This window comes from Gallus gallus, chromosome 2, assembly GCF_016699485.2.
Source record: "Gallus gallus isolate bGalGal1 chromosome 2, bGalGal1.mat.broiler.GRCg7b, whole genome shotgun sequence".
In the NCBI taxonomy this organism is placed as follows: domain Eukaryota; kingdom Metazoa; phylum Chordata; class Aves; order Galliformes; family Phasianidae; genus Gallus; species Gallus gallus.
The window spans coordinates 26,084,571-26,109,127 of record NC_052533.1 but is presented as its reverse complement, the minus strand read 5'-3'; the positions used below and the strand labels follow the sequence as shown (position 1 = coordinate 26,109,127).

Here is a 24,557-nt window from a genome sequence, read left to right as displayed (position 1 = left end):
TCTACTTGAACTCTCTATTTAGAATAGAGCAGAAGTTCTCCAAAGCAAGAATAATCCAAATGAGAAAATCTCATTTAGTAAGCTAAGCAACACTTCAGGTAAGCCTAAGTGCCAAGACACTATAAAATTACAGGGAACAAGTAATTTTATTTTCTTGGAGGAACACATCTTAGAAGCCAAAACAAAACAGGGAAGGTTGCAGGTGATCTTCCATAACTAATGGGAGAAACAAGGTGAAATAGTGAGGAGAGCAAGGAAAACCCTTCAGAATCACTTGAAGAAATGGTGCCAGCAGACATCCTCCCCTAGTCAAATCTTCGTATGATATTGTACCTATTGTGCAGGAATGTGACAGGATGCAACTGAATCAGTACATGCTTTAGAAACAGTTTGGACCAGATCTGTGCTTTGTGCAGGATTTGACTTACACAGAGAACAGAGCAAAGAAAATGGACTGCCTACAACCTTGAATACTGTGTTCAGTTTGGGACCCCTCCGTACAAGAAAGACACAGAGGCCTCAGAGCATGTTCAGAGAAGGGCAACAAAGCTGGTGAGGGGTCCAGAGCATAAGCCTTACGAGGAGCAATTGCAGAAACTGGAATTACCTAGACTGAAGAAGAGGAGGGTCAGGGGTTATATTATTGCTCTCCACAACTACCTGAAGGGAGGTTGTGGCGAGGTGGCAGTCAGCCTCTTCTCATGAGTAATTAGCAGTAGGACTAGAGGGAATGGCCTCAAGTTGTGACAGGAGAAATTCAGGTTGGATGTTAGGAAATACTACTTCTCCAATAGAGCAGTCATGCGTTGTAACAGGCTGCCCAGGGGGGTGGTGGAGTCACTGTCCCTGGAGGTGTTCAAGAAACATTTACACATTTTAGTGGGAAATGCTGGTCATAGGCAGACAGTTGGACTGGATGATCTTGGAGGTCTTTTCCAATCTTGGTGATTCTATGATTTTGTATGATCTGATGTAAAGAACTTTACAAAGTAATAATCTTCATAGTTTAACTTTATGCTTGTTTGAATTCCTCATATGTTAGTGATAGAAAAATAGATTGCCCTATCACTCACCCAAATAAAGGCGTATATTTCATCATGTCATATGCAAGATCTGACTGCATACTTTATATATGCTCCTTAACGTGACTGTTATTAACTACATGGAATAGCATTGAGTAAGCATCGTTAGAATGTCTTTTCAAGTGTAATTACAGTATACGTGCACATAGTGGAGTACCTGCAGCACACCAGGCACCTTGAGATTGTGAACTACACTTTACCAGTTTTTGGTGAGTAATATCCTTCACTTGAGCTTTCACTCAGAGTCAACCTCTCTGCTAGTAACTTAGAGACCTTAGTCAAGATGAGCTTCAGGGAAGTGGTATAGCAGTTAGCAAGTACAAGAGCTAGTTCCATGGGGAACTCAGAAATAAAAGCTTTCCTGATGAGTTATATAATGGCAGTATGGAAATCAAAATGTTTTTGTTTAATACTTGATGCTATTAACATCATATGCTGAATTCTCTTTATGGAAACAAAAATTATTTTGTGTAGTGGCTGATACAATTCAGAAATGCCTAATGCCAAAATAGAAGATTCAAGTAATTTTTTTTTTTTAAGTGAGAACTTCACAAAAAATAAAATCAGAATCACACCAAGAAACATGCTGTTTCCTCAACACCCTATTCAAGCAAATTTCTTGCATTTTTATTTCCCTCTGTGAACTAATATGCTAAACAGACTGAATATTTGTAATATGCCATTTCTCATAGTTGTGGCCCTATTATTTAATAGAGTTGCTATGGACAGGTGTAATAAATATGAGTAAATTAGCCAGAGAGCCAGCATGTTCTGTCCTTAGTTACATGCAGTTGTTTGGTCACAGTGCATAATTAGCATATAAAAATAATTTCCTGTCAGGTTTTTTAATCTATTGCTTTGCCATAAATATAAACTGAATCAACAGGTTAGATTAGGTTTTACACAAGAAAATACATAGAAGAGCTAGTCTTTAAATGCAGAAAAACTATTTTGATGTTTAACCTTCAATAACCACTACAGTCTACCTTGCAGTTGATTCAGTAATGCAAACATCCTCTGCATATCCCATAAAGGACATACAAACCATTTCCTTCAATTAGCAAAGTTAAGATGACAAACAGCAAGAGTTTTAAATTACCTTTTATACCAAATGGATATTGTGATTTTATTAGAGTTCTATCATAGTACAACTTCATTTTATGACATAAATGTAACTTGACCACATTCTTAAATATTTTTAAAATGAATACTCACTGTCTGGGATGTTATGAAGTACGTTTGTTTTTAATCACTACTGAAGCACTGCATTAACATTTCTACAAAAGCAGATCTTTTCTGTTAGCTCCTGTTTCCTCATGAAGACAACCATATGAATAAATTAAGAAGTTTTTTATAGTGGAAATTGAAATTCTAGCTCCTACTACAAATTAAATCACTCCATAATATGCTTTAAAAATAAAACAATCTAACATATTTTGTGGCACGAAGTTAAGCAGAAATCAAATAAATGGTCACATACACACACATTTTAGTGTAAGCCCATGCACACTCCTGCTACTGTGAATCTGAGAACACCTAATTTTGTGTAGACACTTGTTAGCACTGCAAACCACTTCCAGTTCATGGAAATTCAGAATGAAATTTTTGTCTCTACTTCAGGATAGTCCATGGCAGAAAAGGTTTTGCAGATTTTGATTCAGAACCAAAAGCAGAGCAGTGTGGGTTTCACTGTGCTGATCTAAATTAAAAGGCTGTCAATGAATAAAGAATGTATGACTATACATGTCTGCTCTATTGAGAGAATTGATTTCTTTAAATATTTAAAACATTTAGGGAAGAGTAATGCTACAGTGTGATGGAAAGCACAGCAGTGATAGCAGAGTGGAACAATCCCAGGCTGCAGCAAAGGAGAACAAGCCCAAAAGCAGCAGCTGCAGACACAGAAACAAAGGAAAACAAAAAAACTGTTCACCTTTGGAAGGCCTCCAGTAGTCAGTGATCTCCAGCAATATGCTATTGCCTCCACTGCCAACCCTTACGTGAGGTCTTGGAAGAGGTGGATCCTGCCTGCACACCTTCCAGTCATTCATGTGCATTGCACGCACCTAAGCTCTTCTGGGTTGACCCTGCCAGGGTGCTCAATCACAGGTTCAGGCAATGACTTAGCATTTCCACTACACTAAGGAATGCAGCCTCATCTGACCCAGAGCCAATATGTTTTATCTAACCAATGTTATGGCTGATGCACTGGGGATGAAAACTCTACCATGTGAGTGGAGTCTCATTGTTAGAGTAGGAAAGATTACCCATGAACATGGTATTTACATAGTAAGAGAGGTGAGTGGGAGAAATTAGGTGGGGGGCAGGATGCCTGGTTTCCTAATGATATTGTTGCTTAGCATGTTGTGATAAAGCAGCAGTTTTCTAAGTAAAGCCTGCAAAATGACAACCGACAAGTCTCCAGAACCATGGTGATGTACTAACAATGCCACAGCAAATTATCTTTTTCACAGAACATGGTATAGAATAATTTAGTTTGGCAAAACAAGACAGTTTGTATAATAATCTGTCATATGAAAGGTTCCACTGCTTGCCATGCTAGCATAGGTTTAACTCCAAAGAGTTTTTGGCAGCTTTGATTGTTCCCTGTTTTTGTTTTTTTATCACTGCACCTTTCTTGACATCAGTGTCTGTTGTACTCGACTTCACCCATGGCTCTGTTTTTCCCCAAATTCATTGCTTCCATTACCCGTACTCACATAACTTACCTTGCGTTGGCAGGAGGGGAAGAATATACAGCTTCTTCCTCATGAGGTAGTCAATAGTGTTTCAAAGATAAGCCAGGCACCAAAGGGTTGTAAATAAATGTCACTCCTGTCTTCAAAAGCCCTCCATTTGTGACATGTGCAATGCTTTTAGTCTCACTTGACCTGACCCAAGGGAAAGATGTCAGGAAGCCTCAGCTGAATCAGAGCTTTTGAGGCTACAGCTTCACTGGAGAATTACCACCTTATGTCTTACTGCTGTTCTTTAACAAATGCTAAAACCTTAGGCTTCATTAAGATGTTATACACATGAACTCTCGAATGATTGTCAAAAGATGAAGACATCTTAGTTTAAAAAGAGACTATGCAAGATGTACCCTAAAGCAGCACATACAATTTTATAATGTCAGTTATTCTTTTTCTTCCGTCCTTCCTAGATAAAATTAGCTCACAAGTCTTCAGAGAAACACTGTAGATTATATTTTAGGATGGTTATATTTCTAACAGAGTATTTGCCTTGCATGGATTTAATGAAACACTAGGCAAGAACCTCCACAAAAGCAGAATAGTGACAGCTACTAGAAGGGCTCTACAGCCAGCAGTTTCAGCACAGCATGTGCACAGGGTGAGACAGGCAGCTCTTAACAGAACAAAAGCTTACATTCGTTCTTCTGAAGAAAAGGGTAGGCAAGGGAAATACTTCAGCCAATGCTACCTATCAAACACTGTTTAAAACATTATTTTCTATCTGAAATTCTTTTTATTGGCAAGTATCAAGTGCTTCATCTATGGTGAGATATAAAGATGCGAAAAAATAATTATCTTCCTGAAAATACAACAACGAAAGAGGAACACAAGTAAAATATACTCTTATCAGTGTTCTCTGTCCACAAACTCAAAACCACAAATTCTTAGTAGTGTATATTTAGGAGATTTCTTCACTATTTTTTAGAAACACCATGTATGTATCATCTTGCAAGTTTAACCTTGTGTGGTTTGTGATAAAGTCCAAAGGTAAGTCACTTTCCAGACATACAGAACTGGTAGTCAGTGGAGCAGCACTTCTGCACCGAAGAAGAGGACAGTTTTATTGCTAAGAATAGGAATAAAAAGGTCCTTAAGTTTCTTGTCACTGCCAGAACTCAGTGTCATTAAATTGTGTCAGTTTGAGCAAGACAAGTGATATAATAAAGAGGAGACGAGCAACACAATCATAATACCTAATTTGTAAAAGTAGCTTATCCTCCCTTGCAAAAAAGTAATGGAGATTTCATAGTGACACTCAAAAATGTGGTCTGAGTAAGGAGTAAATTACAAGAAACACTGGATTTCTGACAGTAACTTCGGCAACATTGAAATAAAAAGAGAGTGAGAGAATATTCCTTGTTTCAGGAGAAAAGCCATGAGAAAAGTAGTCCTCAAATAGAAGCTGAAATTTTAAATGAGTAGAATTGAATTCCTGAGGAATGCTCTAATGAGAAAATGAATGGTTTTGAGGAAATGCTACACAGATGCTTCATCGTATCAACTAAATCTGCACATATGAGTTGCCGAAAATTTACAGAGATAATATATATATATATATACGTATTAAAAATAAACAAAAAACAATGAGTTTCTATTGTCATATATTTCTGAAGGAATAAAAAATAACCAAAATACCCAGATTGCTGAAGCATAAAAAGAGAGTAATAAGATCTGGTAGTCATTTTTAGAGAATGAACAGCAGCTACACAGAGTTTTATTTTAAAATGTAGTGTCAAAGTGAACCCCAAGAGCCTTCCTCAATACCCAGACCCCAAGGCAATGCCTGGATTCTGCTCAAAGTTGGGAAATTGGATGCAGCATGAAGCTTACAGTGGAAAAGTGCAGCTTGCAGTGGAAAGTGACATTTCCCTCATATTCTCAAGGGAAGAACAGGTACATTTGGAGCTTATATGCAAAGCGTATTTTTTTCCCTTTCTGTTTGTACACACAAGCTGTTAAGTATATAAATGTGAAATGATTATATCAGAATTATAGAATTTGTCTATCAGTTTGGAAGGCAGCTCAGAAGGTCCCTAGTTGAGCCTCCTGCTCAAAGAAGGGTCAGCTTGAGATCAGGACAGGTTACTGAAGGGTTTCTCTTAGAAGAATGGAGTCTGCATAAAATATATATCTATGAAAGCAAAAGAAATAAAATTAAGATTTATATATATATATATACTATATTTCATTGATATAGAGACTTAGAAAAGCAGTGTGTTCAAACAGATTTGGTATCAAGTATTAAAAGACAGATATTAGGTCTGTGATCTAAAACCATGTAGTTCACTCCAAAGTAGCTTCCTATTTATTTCCATGGAAACTACAGCAGATAGAAGAGAGCAGTGACACTATTTGATAGAGAAAATTCTCAGCTACAAAACACTATTTTTTCAACACAGGCATCACCATTAGCTGTGTAATTTTGCAAGCGATGAATAAAAGCTTGCATGTCACAGCAGCTGAGACAGCATTGTTACTGAAACACACAACCTCACAAGATCGCAGAATTGTAGGGGGCTAGGAGGGATCTCTAGAGATCAAGTCCAACTCCTCTGCTGAAGCAGGTTCCCTGCAATAGGTTGCACAGGAATGCGTCCAGATGGGTCTTGAATTTCTCCAGAGAAGGAGACACTACAATGACCCTGGGCAGCCTGTTTCAGTGCCTTGTCACTCTCACAGTAAACAAGTTCTTCCTTGTGTTAGTACAGAACTTCCTGTGTCCCAGTTTCTGCCTGTTACTCCTTGTTCTATTGCTGCATGCCACCAAAAAAGTCTACCCTTAGCAACTTGACTCCTGCATTTTGGATATTTATAAACAGTTATGAGATCCCTTCTCAGCCTTCTCTAAACACTGAAGAGTCCCAAGCCTCAGCCTTTGCTTTTACAGGAGATGCTCCAGCCCCTATTCATCTTTGCGTGGCCCTAATGTGCTCACATCCACTGTTTGGTCTCCACAAACATTCAGCAAGCATTAATGAATGTCATTGGGTGCAATTTTCTTCTGCATGGAGGAATTCAATTCCACACCTTTGCTTCATATGCACTTCTATGTCAAACACCATTTTGTCAGACTGCCCCTCTGCTGCCAGTATTTCATTTTGTTGGCCCACTACAGTAGAGGCAGATGTTGGTGCTATGGCAGTAGAGGTTGAAATTTTCTCCCAATATTCCACTACATTTTGTTGCTGTGGGTCAACATAATGAAATAGGAGTCATTACTTCTGGAGTAGCACTTGTGAAATTGTTTGTAGAAGTGACAAATAAAGGTCAGTTTTGTTTCCACATACCATAGATAAAACATTGTTACTAAAAGTAACTGAAATACAATTCATAAGTGAAAGCGTGTTGTATTAATTTGACTTTCTGAATACATTATGCTCCTGTTGAGACAATAAATTTACCTAAAAATCAAAGTCTTTGAAATATAGTAGTACAAGGTCAAAGGCAATGCTACCACATCTGCTACTTAACTGCTGTCCTTCTTTAAATCTTCACTGCCAGCTTTGACAAACAAGGCAAATTGGCTATTCCATTTTCAGGAGCTGTGATCATGAGGCACAGTGGTGTTTCTAGTGGTATGTTCAGCTGTTTAGTCTTTTTGGTCTTCTCCTGTGAGATTTCAAAACAGCAAAGCTGCAATGTGGTACTAGAAAACCATGCTCTTCTCATTCTATGTAATACATGAACTGAATGTAATTTAGTATTTGAAAAAACACATTTTTCTGTCTACTGAACTAAATTTCTAGACTGTATTCAGATATCTGTACAAATACACATACTTGCAACAAGGTAATGGCATGACTGATTTTCCTATCTATTCTACAGCCAAAACCTTGAGGCACCTCAAACATTATCCTTCCTTTTTACCATATATGGTAGAAACGAGACGCTACTTTTTCTAAATAAAATGTAAAATTTAAAAATATGTGCATGTTTTCATTTTTGAAATAAAGCCCAGGATACATTCATTTACTTTTCTTCACAGTCCGAGGTGACTTCAACAGTAAACTATTCACACTGTACAGATCTGTTCAACACATGATCTGGAGGTAGCTGTTGTATTTTTTCCTTGCATACAGCAGTTACATTTTAAGATTGTTAGACAGTGAAGTTTCAAATAATGAGGTGGTATTGACATGTTTACTGGTGAACACTGTTAGAGTTTTATGTGTCACTTGAGCTTGCACTAACAATTAAAACAATAGAGATAAAATACTAAAATTAAAAACTAATTGTCTAACCTGATCTTTTCTCTAGAGATCATTTCTGATCATTGTTGTCACTGTTTTATTTAAATCCTTTTACAGTTTGTTCCTTTCTCTACCACAAATCTTGTAGAGCTAATTATGAGCATTTCTAAGGCTTTGCAAGGTAATTCTACTAAACAATAAAGTCTAGCAATACTGCCAAAAAATATACCATAGGCTGGAGCCAAACCCTTGCTAGGTGCGCTTAAGTTAGAATAGAATAAAAACTCATTTATTGTCATACAGTTTTACTGTATATAAAAGAAATAACAATAGTAGCAAATAGGTCTAACTCAGGAAGCAGTAGAAGGAACGGCTTTGTTATGCTATGCCTAGCTGTAAAGAGGCATAAGTAAAGTAAAAAATATATTGTTTTAAAATAATCTAAAACTTCTACTCAAGAATCTAACTGCCCAAACAAGAACATGATTGATACCACTGGGAAAATTACTTAGTAATTCATTATTTCATGAAGTTATTTTCATTGTTATAAGATATACACATTCAGCTCCCTCTCAGGCTCTAGTGACACTACGTTTTACTCTACTGCAAAACTCCACTCCTCCCTGAAGGTTAACAAGCAAGTGGAAAATTACTTCTGTTCTGGAGTCCTCTCAGAAAATACTTGAAACTATCATCTCTACTATGGTAAGGGAATCTAAATCAAGAGAGCCTACGTGATTTCAGTGGTGGCAGCATGCCAAGGCAAAAAGAAATCTTTGAAAAAAGGACAATCTTAGTCTATGGGGCAGACATTGAGTGGTTGGTCATAAATTTGTATTTAGGTTTGTTCAAGGAGCATCAAATAGGCAATGGATGAGAGTTTTGTGTACTTTTCTTCCTTTAGTAAGACACTACCTTTAGTTGAGACTCTAGCCAGCATCAGGGACTAATGCTAGGCAGAACTCCCATCTTCAAGATAAAGTGATATGTCTACATCAAACAATTAAAATTCCTACACAGGTATGAATGGCAAAATCTGACCAGATTATCATCGATAACTAGAAAACGTGGGTCTAAAGTTCTAGTTGTCAATTTAAATAATTTATGGAAAACTTACTTGCTCAGTCTAAAGAACTATTGCTACTTCTGCTAATTCATATGATGACCCCAAGCCTTCATCATCATCATCTCTGTCTTGTCACAGCACAGAGAATTCACTCTTGTTCATGCTCCCTCCTAGGCAAAGCTCTGTTGGAAGTACTGAGCTGATGGCTGGATTATAGGCATTATAGCTGCCTCATACTGAGGCATACATATATCTGAATACATAAAGATATGAAAAACGTTAACTATTAAAATATGTATGGAAAGATTTAATTAATTATTTAATAATGTATATTTTGTAGCAATATGCTCAAGATAAAACATCCAGCGCTGAGTAAAGAAAAATCAGATATTTGTGACTGAAACAATGATCCTTAAAATAAATATTAAGTATTGAAATTGGACATACAGTTCGAACAATTAAAAGAAAAACATCCCAAAGTTTTTCTTTTAACATAGCTGTTATGGTCTAGGATTTATAAATCCCTTTTCCTCAGCGGCTAATTAGTGTTTCATATTCCCCAAGGGTTTTAAGCACTTGCTAATGATTGTATCACGTAGCCTGTAAAATCTTCACAACAGACCAATGATTAAAGATTGAAGTTGTCTCTATATATTTTTCTTTCCAGATCACTGAAATTGGCTGGTTTTGAGTCAATTTACACTGCAGCCCCAGCTTGCAAACTATCTCTAGTCAGAATTCCTATGGGTATCACCTCCCATCTATAGAAATAAAAGCACTAATACTGATCAGGCAAAAGCTTTTCAGATCACAGTAGCAAGGAATTTGCCTATAAGCCACAAATTACTACCCTTCATATACTGGTGCTTCTTCACGCATTTTTGCTCCATTATGAGAATGAGGTTGTTTCTCTGAAACTCTATCCACCTGCTCAGTTATATGGCAGAATGAAATCTGATTTCTATCGGTAGCTCTCTCTGCAAATCTCATTTGGTACAAACATTAAGATATTCACAGTAAAATCTGGTAGCAATGTTATGTTGTAAAAGGTGTATACTTTATATTTCCAGAAGAAACCAGCGGAAGCAGGTAGCAGATTGGTGACATTAATTGCTTTCAACTGTAATTTCTTCTTTGTGTAACTTCTAACACCATGTGCTTTGCTAGGATGCTACAGACTACGTTACCTTAACTGAAGAATATATGCAGCGAAGTGCTATTGGCTTGTTACAGTACACTTCTCTTCTATCACAAGATGGCAGATATAGTACATAAACTTTCAATAATATACTAAAACTTAAAATTATTAAATCAGTACATATACGCTGTTCGCTACTGTCTTTACAGCATGAATCAGACAAAAAAAAAATGTTCTCACTGTACCATTATTTGTGACTGCATTTGTGGTGTGCTACTAGTTCATTGTTACAAATCTTTCAAAACTACTTGATTTGGCAAGAACAAAATTAATAAAAAATTGATCAGGCATAAAATGACTGCATTTTTGGTTAAAGTGCAGAATGGTAGCATAATATAGGTATAGTATAGCTTTTGTTTTTATTCAGCTATTTAGTATGCTGTAGGTATAAGTGAAAGACTTAAACCAAACATCAACATCGAACCTTTTAGATGTTAATGTGATGATAGCTGTGTTATTATGAGTTTAATGATATCTAGTGCACACAAGAAAACATAGGTGTCATGCTGGGAAACCAATGATCTGGCTCTCATTTTGACTGCAGGCAAAGAATATCTCATCAAAGCTATAAATTTCATGAGTCTGTTCCCAAATTTAAAACCCGTAAGGAAATGGCTTTCATGGTTCAACAGTTTTAAAGGGTTGCTCTTACTTGGCTTTGTAACAAGGAAATTAATAGTTCTTCTAAAACAAATCAGAATTATGCCATAGCTGCATGCATTTTCATGCTGCTGCCTTCAGCATTTTACTTCCTTTTCCAGATAGCATCACTGCAGAATTCACATTGAACGCATTGTGGGGAAACATTTATACCCTGTTATGATTTCACACAACAGTCTTAGATAGGTGAAAGAAGTTGTCTATTCATTGCTATGTAAAACTTGTTTTCTTTAGGTCATTTGGAATAGAGCCAGTTTCTAATCAACTTTCACTTCCCAGAGAGTAAAACCTATCTAGCCTAATGTCAGGGAGAGTTAGTTTCTGCAGTGTGATGCAGAGCAACCAGCCCAGAGGTAGAAGGCTTATGGGACTGCAATAACAAAGAAGTAGTAAAGTGATATAATTCTCTTTCAGTGTGTTCTATTTTGCTTTAAAAATTCTCACTGCATAAAAACCAATTCTCCTGAGAATGAATAATCATATTTAAATCATTTTCTTAACATAGAAGTACAACAATGCTCTCTAATGAGCAGAAAACAAATATTGTGCTTGGATTTGCTCTTGTATATCACATTTCATGCCTGTAATGCACTATGATCAGCTCTGTTCAGGAGAAAAACCATAAATGAACACCACAAATCCAGCGTAGCAATACATTTCAATATTTCATTAACAAAATACCAAGAATACCGTGAATCCTCATTTTAACTGGTAGGAAGACACACATATAGTAGGAATAAAACACCAATGTATATTTCCTTTTGTGGAGTATCCTTATAACTGCACAACGTTTAAGATTCTGCTATTTCAGATGAATAGTATCTGTGTCAAAAGCAGCTTTGCTTTTGTAGCTAGTGCCAAATGTGTAGCATTCAGAATGAAAATCCTGCTTGTGTGACAAGAGCAATGGGGTATTATACTAAGGAAATCCATTTTAAATACTAGCAACCTACTGCATGTGTATCCATGACACAACCTAACACACATTCTTACAAATTAGAAAGGTTGTTCTGCGCGTGACTGCAAAGAGCTCCCACGCCTCCCAGTGCTGGCCCTGGATAGGAGAGGGTTAGGCCTACCAGGAAGCTGAAAGGTCAGAAATCCTTTCCAAAAACAAAAATTGTAGTAATAAACAAATTTGCTCATGTCTGAGGGTGAAGTGATTGTGTGTAATAGAATAAAACAGCGTTGGAGTCTCACAAAATCCCAGATAGGCCACTGGCATTCCACAGGAGAGAAAAAGCAAACATGGAGTCATGAACAAAAAAACAACAGCAATCCATCATGAACTGTACGAAAAGTGGTAAATTGGCTTTAATATGAGGAAAATGACAGTTTCTCCTCAAGCATGAAAAATGTTATTATCCCCTAAGCCACCCTAAAATAGCTATTACTGGGGTAAACGAGAAAACTGAGATTCCCAACTGGGGACTATCATCACTGTCGTTCTTGACAGGGACGGAGTGGGAAACAAATAGCTCTTAATCTAGACTTTCAGAGCAGCATGTGACTTTTATTATTCAAGGACAGCATTGGAGGAGGAAGAATAAAATAACAGAAAAAAATATTAAAGCTGGCTGCTCAGGCCCAAGTACATATGTGTGACTGCGTATGTTTACATTCAAGGAACGTACTGCTCTGTAAAAATGGCTGCAGTCAGTTAAATTAAGCTGTGTAAACTTTTGCTCATCTCATCTCTCTAAGCCTTTGAACATATTCCGATATGCTTTAAGCTTCATTCTACAGGAGATAAGACTGTTTTCTGAGTCCAAGTTGGCTTCTGAGCGCAGCATGGACATACCTTTAATAAAAGGCACAATATTCTGCACCAGCTTTTCAGCTTAGTTCTCCTGAGGTACAAGAATGAATGTCATCACGTGGTAACAGTGTAGGCTGGCTGCAGCCATCTACTTTACCTAGTACGTTGTGTCCAAAACACTTTCAGATCCTGAGTAAAAAAACTCATGATAGAATTCATACCATTAGTCTAAAAATGCAAGAATATACAAAAAATCAGGTTGGCAGCAAATTTTAATTTCCTCTGAATCAAGGAAAATAAACTCATCTGTTATGTATAGTCTTTATCGTATTTCCAACAGTCAAAAAGAAGAAGAAGAAGAAGAAAAAGAAGAAGAAGAAGAAAAAAAAGAAGAAAAACAAGAAGAAAAAGAAGAAGAAGAAGGAGAAGAAGAAGGAGAAGAAAGGAAAAGGAAAAGGAAAAGGAAAAGGAAAAGGAAAAGGAAAAGGAAAAGGAAAAGGAAAAGGAAAAGGAAAAGGAAAAGGAAAAGGAAAAGGAAAAGGAAACGGAAAAGGAAAAGAAACGCAACTTTTCTAGAAGGGACAAATTTAGGTTTGCATTTGGCTCAGTCATTTGCTTCGCGTAATCTCAAATCCAACTGATTATGATAACTGTGATAATTATTATGCAGTTGAAAACTCTGATTTCTGGCATTTTACAACTTTTTGAATTAAATAACTTAACCTAAGGACAAATTTCTATTTATCAGCACTGAATGTAGACTTTTGGTGACATATGCTGTCTTTTTGTAGAAGTATGATTTATGTGATTGCTCTTTCATGTAAAATTTTTAAGAATACAGTAATACTTCTTTTAAGCTATTCAGCATTATACAACAAATGGAACTTATTCAACATCTGTACTGTCTTTCTCATTCAGGTGTTTGAGGATCAAGCAATGTATTTTCATAAAAATACTGAAAAGGAAATATCTACCTTTTTCATCTTAAGCGTCCATAACAGTCCCAGTCCCAGGCTGCCATATAGTCTAGAGAAAATTGCTGCCATGAGATGAATGAAAATAGACCATTTTGCATGATTGAGACCATATTTGCTAATATTGCATGATAATTTGGGTGGATAAACCCAAATTTGAAATTTATTGAAGAGACATGAATAACTGAAGCTCATGAATCAGAAAAGAATTTATAAAAGAATAGGTATGTTCCTTTTAACTATAAAACTATAATTTATATAGATGTGAGAAAATTGAATATTGATACTGTTTACAATCTGATTTACTAGTCAATATTCAGAAATAACAGTAATAATATGGAAGACTGGGAAAAAGACATACACTTCTTCAATAGAAGAAGATGTTGTTCTCCTAGAGCAAGATAAAATTCCCTCAAGGGTCTTGAGCAAATGCAGCTTTAATTCTGAAATAGAATAATATTCTTGTTTTCTTCATTTTTAACAAGTGAAAGTACCAAGCTATAAACCGATACCTGAGTTTCTTGTGCTAACGTTCCCACTTAAGTGGTCTACACAGTGTTAAAAGCAGAAGTAAATAAAAAAGATTTTTTTAGGAAGAATTTTTATTATTATTATTTGAGATTTTCAGTATTCACTTAAGATCTGATGATGCAGGAAAAAGTTATTTTATGCTGTTTAAATGCAAAGATTGTTACAAAGGAATTAGAACTGGGTGGGATGGCCCATTCAAGACAAAAATGTAGCATTCATTAAACAACAAAGATTGAGCAAAGATGGAAAAGTTTTACATGGAGGAAAATAATGATACAATATGAAATAACTTAGAAATCACAGAAGGCATAAACATGTAGAACTAATTATATGTGAAAACACACTGTATAAACCACAAAATCTTTGCCTTCACCCAATCTCCAGCCACACTTATTTTAACCACTGTTCAAAAGAAATTTCAGAACTTCAGAACATAACATATATCTGACTTTTCAGTATCAAAGCTCTTGCTCAGAAATACCAAAATGTGTCCGACTTATAACTATCCTTTAAGGATAACATTGCTTGGTAGAATTAAAAATAAAAATAAAAATAAAAAAAAGTACTGTTTGCTTACCAGGTGTTTTTAGTGATGAATAATCCATCAGCTTTCTATGCCATGTTGAAAAAGCTTTTAAAATTCACTGGTATGGTGCTCATTTCTGATAATTCAGCTTTTAATATAATCACAAATATCACCAGGAGCTACATAATTAATTTCCCAGTGTAGGATGAATTTAAATTTTAATGACTTTATTGAGAATTTTGCTGTTAATTTTACAATGAGAAACTATAATCACTGTTACACAACTGGAAATATTTAAAACAAGAACAGCAATCCCCTATTTTTTTGATTTTTTCTGTTCCAAATTCAGTTCCTGAGATGGATGTTCAGCCTCAGCTTCATTTTCATCTTCCTGTAAAAGAAAATGAAAACCCAAACATTAATCAATTTACTGAAGTACACATTTTATACTAATGCATATGCATAGAGTTCTGTACATACTTTTGTCATCCTTCTCTTCACCAACAAGCATAAAAATAAGCAAATAACGTCATGTATTCAAGCATTTGTTTCTGCTCAATAGCTGAAATAAAAATAAAAACACTCAAAATTTAAATAAGGCTAATCATCTACACTGATAGTAGAAGAATAATTTAAGAAGTAAAAGTCTCAGTTATAGCCATGATCAATCTGCAGGTTGGTTACATAAAGAAATTACTAAATGCTACACAGTTTGCAGCAGGCAGTACTTCACACCTTTCCTTTGTTCTTGACCAGAGGTTTCCACTAAATTATTTTCAAATGCAAGAACTTTCATCATTGTTCTAAAAATTACTTTTGAAAAGCATCTGCCATTGAAAAATGTTTCATTTTTTTGAGACCAGATACGTTTAGTTCACCCTTTGATAAAAGACAGTAAATTTCACTTCAGCGACACTTTATGTGCTACAGCATCGTATTTTTGTCCCATCTAGCATATTTTCTTGACAGGTCTGCCAATTTTCCAATTACTTGTACCACCATATGTTATCTGAAGATCAGTCAGGTCTAAAATAGGAAACATGAGCATGTCAGGCAGCAGCATGCTTACAATATTCTACAGCTTCAACTCCAAGTGTTGGGCTCATAATTCATGATGGGTTTAGCTGGATCACACTGAAAAAATGAAGTGACATCATAAAGCCCATTTCCATAGGAACTCATATTATTTTGTGTCCAGTACAAAACTGTGACTTCCAAAATATAAATTATAGAAGTCTGAGAAAATTGATTCATAAGGCAACTTGCAACTCATCATCACATCAAGAACAGCCATTGTCACACATTCAAAGTATGGCCAGTTTTCCTGCCTGTATTTTAATTCACAAAGCAATACAGAGAATCTTCCTCACTTTGGAAACATAAAGGAAAGCAAACAAACAGATGCTTGGCAGTGCAAAAGTATTCTGATTGCTATAACACCACTCTTCAGTAGTCAATATTTGAGAAAGAGAAATGTCAGGGACATTGGATGGGACCCAGGAACTAGAAGTGTAGTTTCCTGCTTTAAATCAGCAACTTCGTTCTTCCATGAAAATCTCCTTGCATCCTAGTCTTCCTTCCTCTATATCAAAGACTGTTTACTAAGGACAATTATAATAAAGATTCAGAGATACAAAACATATAGGAAGATCACATGAACATCACAAAATAGAATAGGACCAGAAAATCTTATTAAAAAACATTGTCTCATAATATATTACACAACACTAGAGTGAAATTGAATAGCTCATTGTTCTATTAAAGAAGGGTATACTCCGAATCATTTTAGTTCCAAATCTTCTTCCCTTCCAGGACAGAGTAGGCAGTGAGAAATATTTTCATGAGTGAGTACTAAGTGCTTTCTTCTTAACTTCCTGGATTGGCATCTTTTCAATTATCTTTAAAACACATAGTGACCCCTGTTCTTCTAGTTTGGGTGTGAAAACATGTTCACGCACATGTGTTAACAAACCTGAGGTTATTGATTTGTTGAAATTATAAGTGTAACATATATTGAAGAGAGCGTGATGTATAGTACACCAATGGAAACAACTAAGGAGCAATGTGTAGCTAAGCTCAGATGTCTGCTTACAGCAAATAAAGAATACAGCAAATGTTGAATAAAAAAGCAGAAAAAGAACAGAAAAGCAGCAAGGTTGCCTCAGGTCAGGCTTGTTAACAAAGGAACAGCAAGTCTGTACGTTTCTGAAGGTCATTACCTATAGAAGTTGTATTTCTGCTGACCTCAATGCCAACAAATTCACCTCTCTAGCACATAACCTGCTGTTATTCCAGTGTCCATGTCCTCCTCCTTCATACAAGCAATATAAACCCTACATGGTCATTCTTTCCCAGCACACTTGAGTTGGTGTTTAGGGGTTCCACTTGTAAAGGGAGCATGCAGAAATTTCAGACTACAGAGAAAAGGACCTGGGCCTTGTCTTCACTACAGGAGGTCAAAGGGATATGAGGCTGAACATTAGCTTCCTGGGCCTATTTTTTGGGACAAGAAAGTTTTATCCACTGAAAGAGATTTTATAATAGAAACTAGCTTTGTGTAGACTTGAAATGTTTTAATTTTCTGCTCACAAGGTCATGCTTGCTATCTGGCAGATTTCCTAGTTTACAGTAGCAGCTGCAGTGCGCAGTGTTTTCTGAGAAGCAGAAACGATGGTTGACTGGTTAAAGGAAGTCTAGGATTTGCTCTGCATGAATACTAAAGACAGAAACATCTGCTTTGGGATATTTTGCAGTATCAGTGTTCTCTCTTTTGTTTATTTTCTGCTGCTTCAACCAGGTAAAACGTATTCAAACCAGTAAAAGGTAGGTGAGTATAAATTGGATTTATGTGGGCAGACTTCTACATGCAAGTCATCAAGGGCCCTGGTTGTTATCTTGTTTTTTGTTATTTTGATACTTTCTGAAAAAAGAAAACTACAAAAGCTTTCTGAACACGCTTTGCATCAGATATCTTAGCTTTTTTGTAGAGGCACTTTTACCCCATCTCCATTTTCCAAGAACAGAAAGCATCACATATTATTTTGAAATGGAAATCAGAGCTTAGAATCTCCAAAGATGGGTAATTTGTGCAAAATGAAAGATGGTTCATCTTCCTTACAGTATGCATTAACAAAGGGAGAAAATATTTTCTTTGTTACATGAATTTTCATCCAGATCAGTACCCTGAGCTGTACATTACCAAATGAACAACGGTGTCAGGAAAAAAAGAGACTGGTCGGGGACACTGGGAAGTATGAGCTAACAATTCTGACACCCATTCCATGTTCTGCCAGGAAAACCACCAACTTGCTCATTACTGAAAATTATCAGAAAATTTTGAGACATGATCTCATATAACATATAAGAAAAGCAACATCACTGTCAGTAGTAAACTTGGGAAGGATTTGCACTGGTAATATAGAGTATATGCACTGACCATACTTCAAGGTGCAAAGTCTCGCTATTCCTTCAGTTTGCTACCAATGCAAAATTTCTAAGTAATTTTTATTCTTTTTGTTAATAACTTGAGGAATTCCAATGAATGCACATACAATACTAAATTGAAGTTTCTAGTGTCATTAAAAATGAATTTTCAGCTAACTAGCCTATGTAGCCTAATTATAAAGAAATAGTGGCTGACTAAAGATTAAACATATTCAATACATTTGTTTTACTAATTACCACTTCCATTATAAAGTATTAAATTCTAAATGAAAACAAAGGAAAATCTTTTATTTATTGTTGTCGGTTAAAAATAGTTGGTGACAGTAGTGTGTAAAGTTGCTATTACTGGTTTACATATTACTGAATATGCAGTTGAAATACTGAACTCCAGTTTCTGTTTCACAAAATTCAGTTCACATTTTTCCTGTTAGTATCTTTCACCTCTATTTTACATTATTATTTACTTTGGTTCTGGCCACCCTATGACTCTACTGACTAGTGCTTTCTGCCTTAAGAATCCTGAAACAGAACAGTTCTTTTGTTGTTAAAATGTTAAACCATCAAAGTAGATTTTGCAAGCAGATGTCACAAACCAAACTCCTCTCGGTACCTTTTCTGACTACAACCAACTGTCAATTCAAACATTAAGTGGATTTTGAATACATTCACATAACGTGCACCAACACAGAACTGGAGATTTGTAAGAGTAGTAAAGAGAAGTGAATCCCTCAAGATGGTATTACTACTGAGACTATCACTACTCTCACTGAAAAAATGAATTCAAGAGCCCAAAGGATATTTTCATGTTGAAATGAATTAAGTTTACTAGTCTGGAATTGTTCCTTCAAATTTACAAAAATAACAGTGACAAGGAGAAGAACTAATGGCTTTAAAAAGCACTGTTAAACTCAACATCCTGAATGAAACACCGGTTTAGAAGCTTTTAAGTCATTGCTACTGGACATCTCATGAGGGGAGACCTCCCACACCAGCCGATTTCTAAATGGTCTTTACCAGGGTGGAAACAAGGAACTGGAAAAGATCCTTTGGATGTCCTACAGATGATTTCGGATGCCATGTGGGCATCTCCTGGTTCACGCTACTTAGTCTACACCTGGTAGCTGAGCATTAGTGGGTCACAGTACCAGAACAGGGCCAAGAATTTAAAACTGAGAGCCCACAGTCTGCCAGCTAAATAAATGTGAATTATGAGAGTATTGAGCATTTAGTATCTCTGCTACAGTTAACTGGAATATTTGGAAATTTAGATGTGTTCAGGTGGCAAAAACTAGAGGGACGTGGCTGACTTTTATGTTCCAATTTCTGAAAATTTTGATTTGACAGTTGAGAGAGTGCGATTTTCTCTTATTACTTCATCCCCTTTATAAGCATGTTTCAGGTAAACTACAAATGGTGCTCCAAGCAGAGAACAAGAAGCCACATGTGGAAAGTTATTTTTATAGTAATTATTTCAGAATATTCCACTGTAGACAAATCTTGACATAAAAACAAACAACTCCTCCCTCCTAGAAATAGGGTTTTGAGTATCCCATTCTCTTCTTTTTCTCCCTTCCATCCAACTTCATCTGAGACATCTGAATATTTCTTTTTATTTCATTAGTTACTTACATGAACTCTGGAAGATAACAGTGCATGAGACAATTCTTAAATCTACAGGGAATCTGACAGCATTCTGTACACAGAACAGATCACACATCAATTAATTGTGCTAGAAAATGCACAATTTCACAGATCTGTGCATTACATCACACCCGCAACTTCTAAAGTTCTACTATAAAAGATATACTTAATAAAAGAAAGTTGCTGATTTTGCCCTGTGTGAAGTTTAAGACGTGTTATAAATTTAATAAATGCAGTATTATGGAAACAAATATCTAAGTTAGAAAATGACCAATATAGAAAGTATGCTACTACATCGAGAAATGACTGAGGAGTTGTCCATGCTATGACATAAATTAGAAATACCATCTCAAAAACACAATCAAATTCAGACACTACTACTTTTCATATTAACTTAACCCCGAAGAGCTTAAAAGACCAATATATTAACCTTCAGTGAGGGTGTGCAGTTGGTCACAAGAAACATCAAGTACTTCAAACTCTAAAAATGGAGTCTTGAAACATTTGTCAGCAAATAATGACTAGAAAAAGATTGAAGAAAAATTTTGTTGTGTACTCAAGTAAAATGAAAATAATTATCCTGTAGACTCCAATGGGAACACGGTCAGAAGACCTGTGAGACTCTCTATATGGACATTTCCTCCAAATTGCAGTCTGTACACCTTGTTTGTTCACACCACAAACCTCATGCAAGTTTCAAATTGCCTCAGTGCCTGAGTTACAACCAGGAAGGTCCCTGCTACCAGTAGAAACAAATCTAGACTCATCTCCGGGCAGCAGTTTTCCACGCTTAGGTAGGTAGAAAGCAATCACCCTAAATACTTGCTAACTATCACTCTATATATTGGCTAATTCATAAATACAAGAAAAATCACTACATACAATCAAAATGTGACAGTTCATAGATATTGCAGGTTGTATCTCATTGAGAGGATATTTTCATACTAGTGTTTTTAAACCCTCAGCCCAACCAGGAAGTATTTCATCACCTACCTCGCAGATTCCAGCACGCAAAACACTAACTGGAAATAGGTAAAAATTATGAACTCTTTAAAAATACGTCAGGAAAAAAGAACTTTAGAAACAGCGGCAGCTTTTCTTTGTGTAAATTAAGCTCTTACTTTCCAGTGCAATAGGCCGAACTTGGAGGAAAAAAAGAGTTTGTAGGACTATAAACTGAGTCTGAAGTCAGCCTCTGTGTTAAATCAGCAAAAGGTGAGCAACCAACACTAGATCAGAAGTTATTATTCTTCAAAAGCCCGTGCTATGTGCTTCAAATATATTGCTGACAAGCTTTACAAAGAACAGTGGTGCAAAAATACTGAGTACAACGTGAACAGTTCATTACAAAAGGATATTAGGAGCAAATATAAATTTCTCATGGTGGATGACAGTTTTCTGTCACTGCAGCCCTGCAGTGATAAGGCAGCTGTTTGTTTCCCAGGAAAAGGAGACCCTTGCTGCATGGATCATTTTCATACTGACAGCCTCGACAAGTTTGACATTTGCTTCATGAAGTATTCTGAAGCAGCCATCAAGAAAATGCACCCTCTGGGACCACTGCAAAGCTGACAGTCGTACCTTTTAATGTGCCATCTACATTAATTCTTACTGCTAAACCCCACCAAGTTCCTACGACGAAGTCTCTGCTGATCTGCTAACATTAAAAAATGGAGGCTATCAACGAGCTAAGCATTATAATGTAAGTAAACATGACATCAATAAACTGGAAGCAGTTCACCATCCCATTTTGTTGTAAATACAGCGACTGGAACTGCCGGGGGGTGTGGGGTAGTCCTTTCACGAAGCAGTGCAGGGCTCTGAACTCTAGGTGGCAATGCAAGATCACGAGAACTGCTCCGACACTTCAGCTTCCCTTCAGAAGAAATAAGCAGCTGCATGCTTATCACAGCCTCTTTCCTTTAACTTGTACAAGAACTTGAAGGCTTTTGGAAATGGTTGTCAGTGTTTTGTATTTTCTATTTCCTTGTTTCTAATTCTGATTATACAGAAAAATGTACCATCGCAAGAGTCCTTGCAGCAGAATTGCATTTAACGTTTAGCACAGAAGTGGAATTTTATGCCAGATTTCCAATCCTCCATCTGTTTCTCTCCTTTTTAGGAGGCAACCATTCCACTGAGTGGCCCTTTTGGCTGTCTGCCACTCCAGTTGGGACGCTCTTCAGGGCAGGTGGTGCTTGAAACCAAACCATTGTTTTACAAGTTCAGCTGGTTCTCCTTGAAGAAAGTACAGGAAAACGTCTCCTTTTTAAGCAAACTGAGTCTTTAAAAGATTTTGGTTTATGAACTTTACACTTTATCTATAAAAGCTAAATATTACAAGCCTGAAATATCAACAATGAAATAGCTGGAATGCTGCTTCAAGGGGCTTGATTGTACTGTGCCTGTACCTGAAAGGACAGGCTCCCTTCATCTCCACTCCCATCTCAGGATGTATGCTTGTCTCTTATTCCTGTCTTTTATGTCTGACCTCATCGTGATTAAGATCCTTTCTAAGGCAGATCTGTTGCTCAATTATATCACTTACATCTGTGCATAAATAAACATACATACGGTAATCACAATAACATTTTCATAATATAATCATTATTTTCATGAATTATGAATTAAAAAGTTTGACTATGTATATACACACTCACAATATGACTACAGAAAATTCCATAGCCTATAAATGCCTATTCTAATCAATTCAAGATTATTTTCAATATTTACTGTTATATTCCAGCCATATTTACAGTATACATTTACCAAATTATAAGAAGCAAAACTTTTTGATGCTAAGAAATAAAATAGCATTTTCTTACAATTGCAACATGAGAACAGAAGGTTCTCAGCAACGAGGAATGAGCAGTTCTTTTAAAGATTTTTATTTCTAAGTGCAGTGCAATAATAAGCAAAGAAATAAAAGGTTTTGGTTTTTTTCACTGTTCAGTTCTTAGGCTTTACACATGAATTACTGACTGATATTTGAAGATTTTTTTCCCATGCTTTAACTATTTTTTCACAAATAAGTTTAGGTGTACACAGCCTTTGATCAAGGGTTCTGAACATTATTTGTTCCCAAAGTGATCTAAAACATATAACAGAAAACTAGGCACAAATGACTTTCACAAAAATGCTTTTGCAAACTACAGCCTAGAGTAAAACATACCACACTAAACATCCATGATGTACATGGTTTGAACAAAAAAAGAGAACTGTTGTGTGAAAGGAATACATTTATCTCAATAACAAAGAAAATCTCGAGCTTAATGAAAATGTTATAGGAAAGATGAGTGCATTGCATGCTTCTGATCAAAATTAATTAGAGTTTTAATGTTTTACATTTCCACCATAATTCTTTAAATGGTGCATTTATTTCATAGTAATAAAAACTCGGTTCATTAAGTAAAGTTCAAAATCTGTGTTACTCGCTACATTTAACAACCTTTGGCCCCCTTTTTCAGTATTTCTTGATTCAGATTTCCAAAGCATTGAATAAGCAATTGAGGAACACAAATTTCATGACTCTGCATATTTAGGATTCTTAGTTCATCTATGACAAAGGGCAATTAATCTACCATTCTATTCTGAATTCTAACTTTAGCGAGCCATGATAGATACTGAAATGAACTTACAGAAAACGTTTAATCAAATTACTGTAAAAAGGACAGCAAAAGTTTTTTTCCTTATGACTAAAGGAAATTTATTTTTAAAAGTGTGCTGCAGTATTATAAATTGGAAATTCATTAAAACATTTCTATAATGTGATAACTAACAATTCAGAAACCTCTCTCTTTTTTATTTTACATTTCATCAGAGCACTTCACCTGAGTACAGCCATGATATTTCGTTCAGGCTCAAGGCACAAAAGATGGATCTTTCAATGGAGTTAATATGATAACATGGCCAACTGGACAACAGAGCAAATACCTGTATCTTAGTCATCCATTTTACAAAAAGCACTATAAAAAAAATGTTGTGAAAGTGCCTTTGTATTTGTTATAATGTCTACTTTTAATGACATTCAATTGCCAATAATAAATCATAGAAATGGAAAAAGCCTTATAAGTAAGCAGCAGGATTAGCTACGACAACAAATGACACCTGTGCTACTGACCAAGAAATCAGACCTGGAAGAGAATTTTTACTTTTTACTTTTTAAACACAGTTCCCTTTCTTAGTTCCCCCAAAACACAAAGGGACATTCAAACCTCTAGTTGCATGAACACATCATGCCAGTAATGTTAATCACTTACAGCTTTATCAAACACTTGAATTGATTTCCAGTATTATGTTATTTCTGATAGTGTAGTCTTTACGCAACAATATTTATATTTATAATCAAATTACTTGCCAGAATAAATTCTGTATGGCAAAAGCAGAAAGTCTGCTTCTTTTTACCATTCTTTTGACCCCCACACATATGGTGCTCAGTAAAAAGGGACTGCACATTTTACCACAATATCAATAAAAGGATTAAATTCAGAATTTAACAATTATAAGACAAATTTTTTCAATGATTTCAACATTAAGTATAATCCCCCAAAGAGTGCTCTAGTCCAGGATCAGATCCACATCTTCACACTATCAGGAGAGGTACAATCCCCCATGGAAGACCTACACTTTCCCCACTGTTATAATTAATTTAATCTAAATTAACATTGGCACGACAGACCTTCCTAAAAGTCAAAATCATTCCTTCATGAGATGTACATTCATTCTTTTAATTA

At 35.9% G+C, this 24,557-nt stretch overlaps 1 protein-coding gene across 3 annotated transcripts in view; it reads right to left on the bottom strand.

Annotated features, from left to right (window-relative positions):
* Positions 1–14,949: 14,949 nt before the first annotated feature.
* Positions 14,950–24,557, bottom strand: part of PHF14 (PHD finger protein 14) — a 155,108-nt gene continuing 145,500 nt past the window's right edge. For all 3 annotated transcript variants that reach the window (XM_015281402.3, XM_015281401.3, NM_001012856.4), the window contains one exon: positions 14,950–15,130. Coding sequence is in view for 2 of the 3 variants with exons in the window: in XM_015281401.3 (XP_015136887.1) it covers positions 15,056–15,130 (75 nt within the window). In the remaining variant the exon portion in view is untranslated. The remainder of the gene's footprint in view (positions 15,131–24,557) is intronic.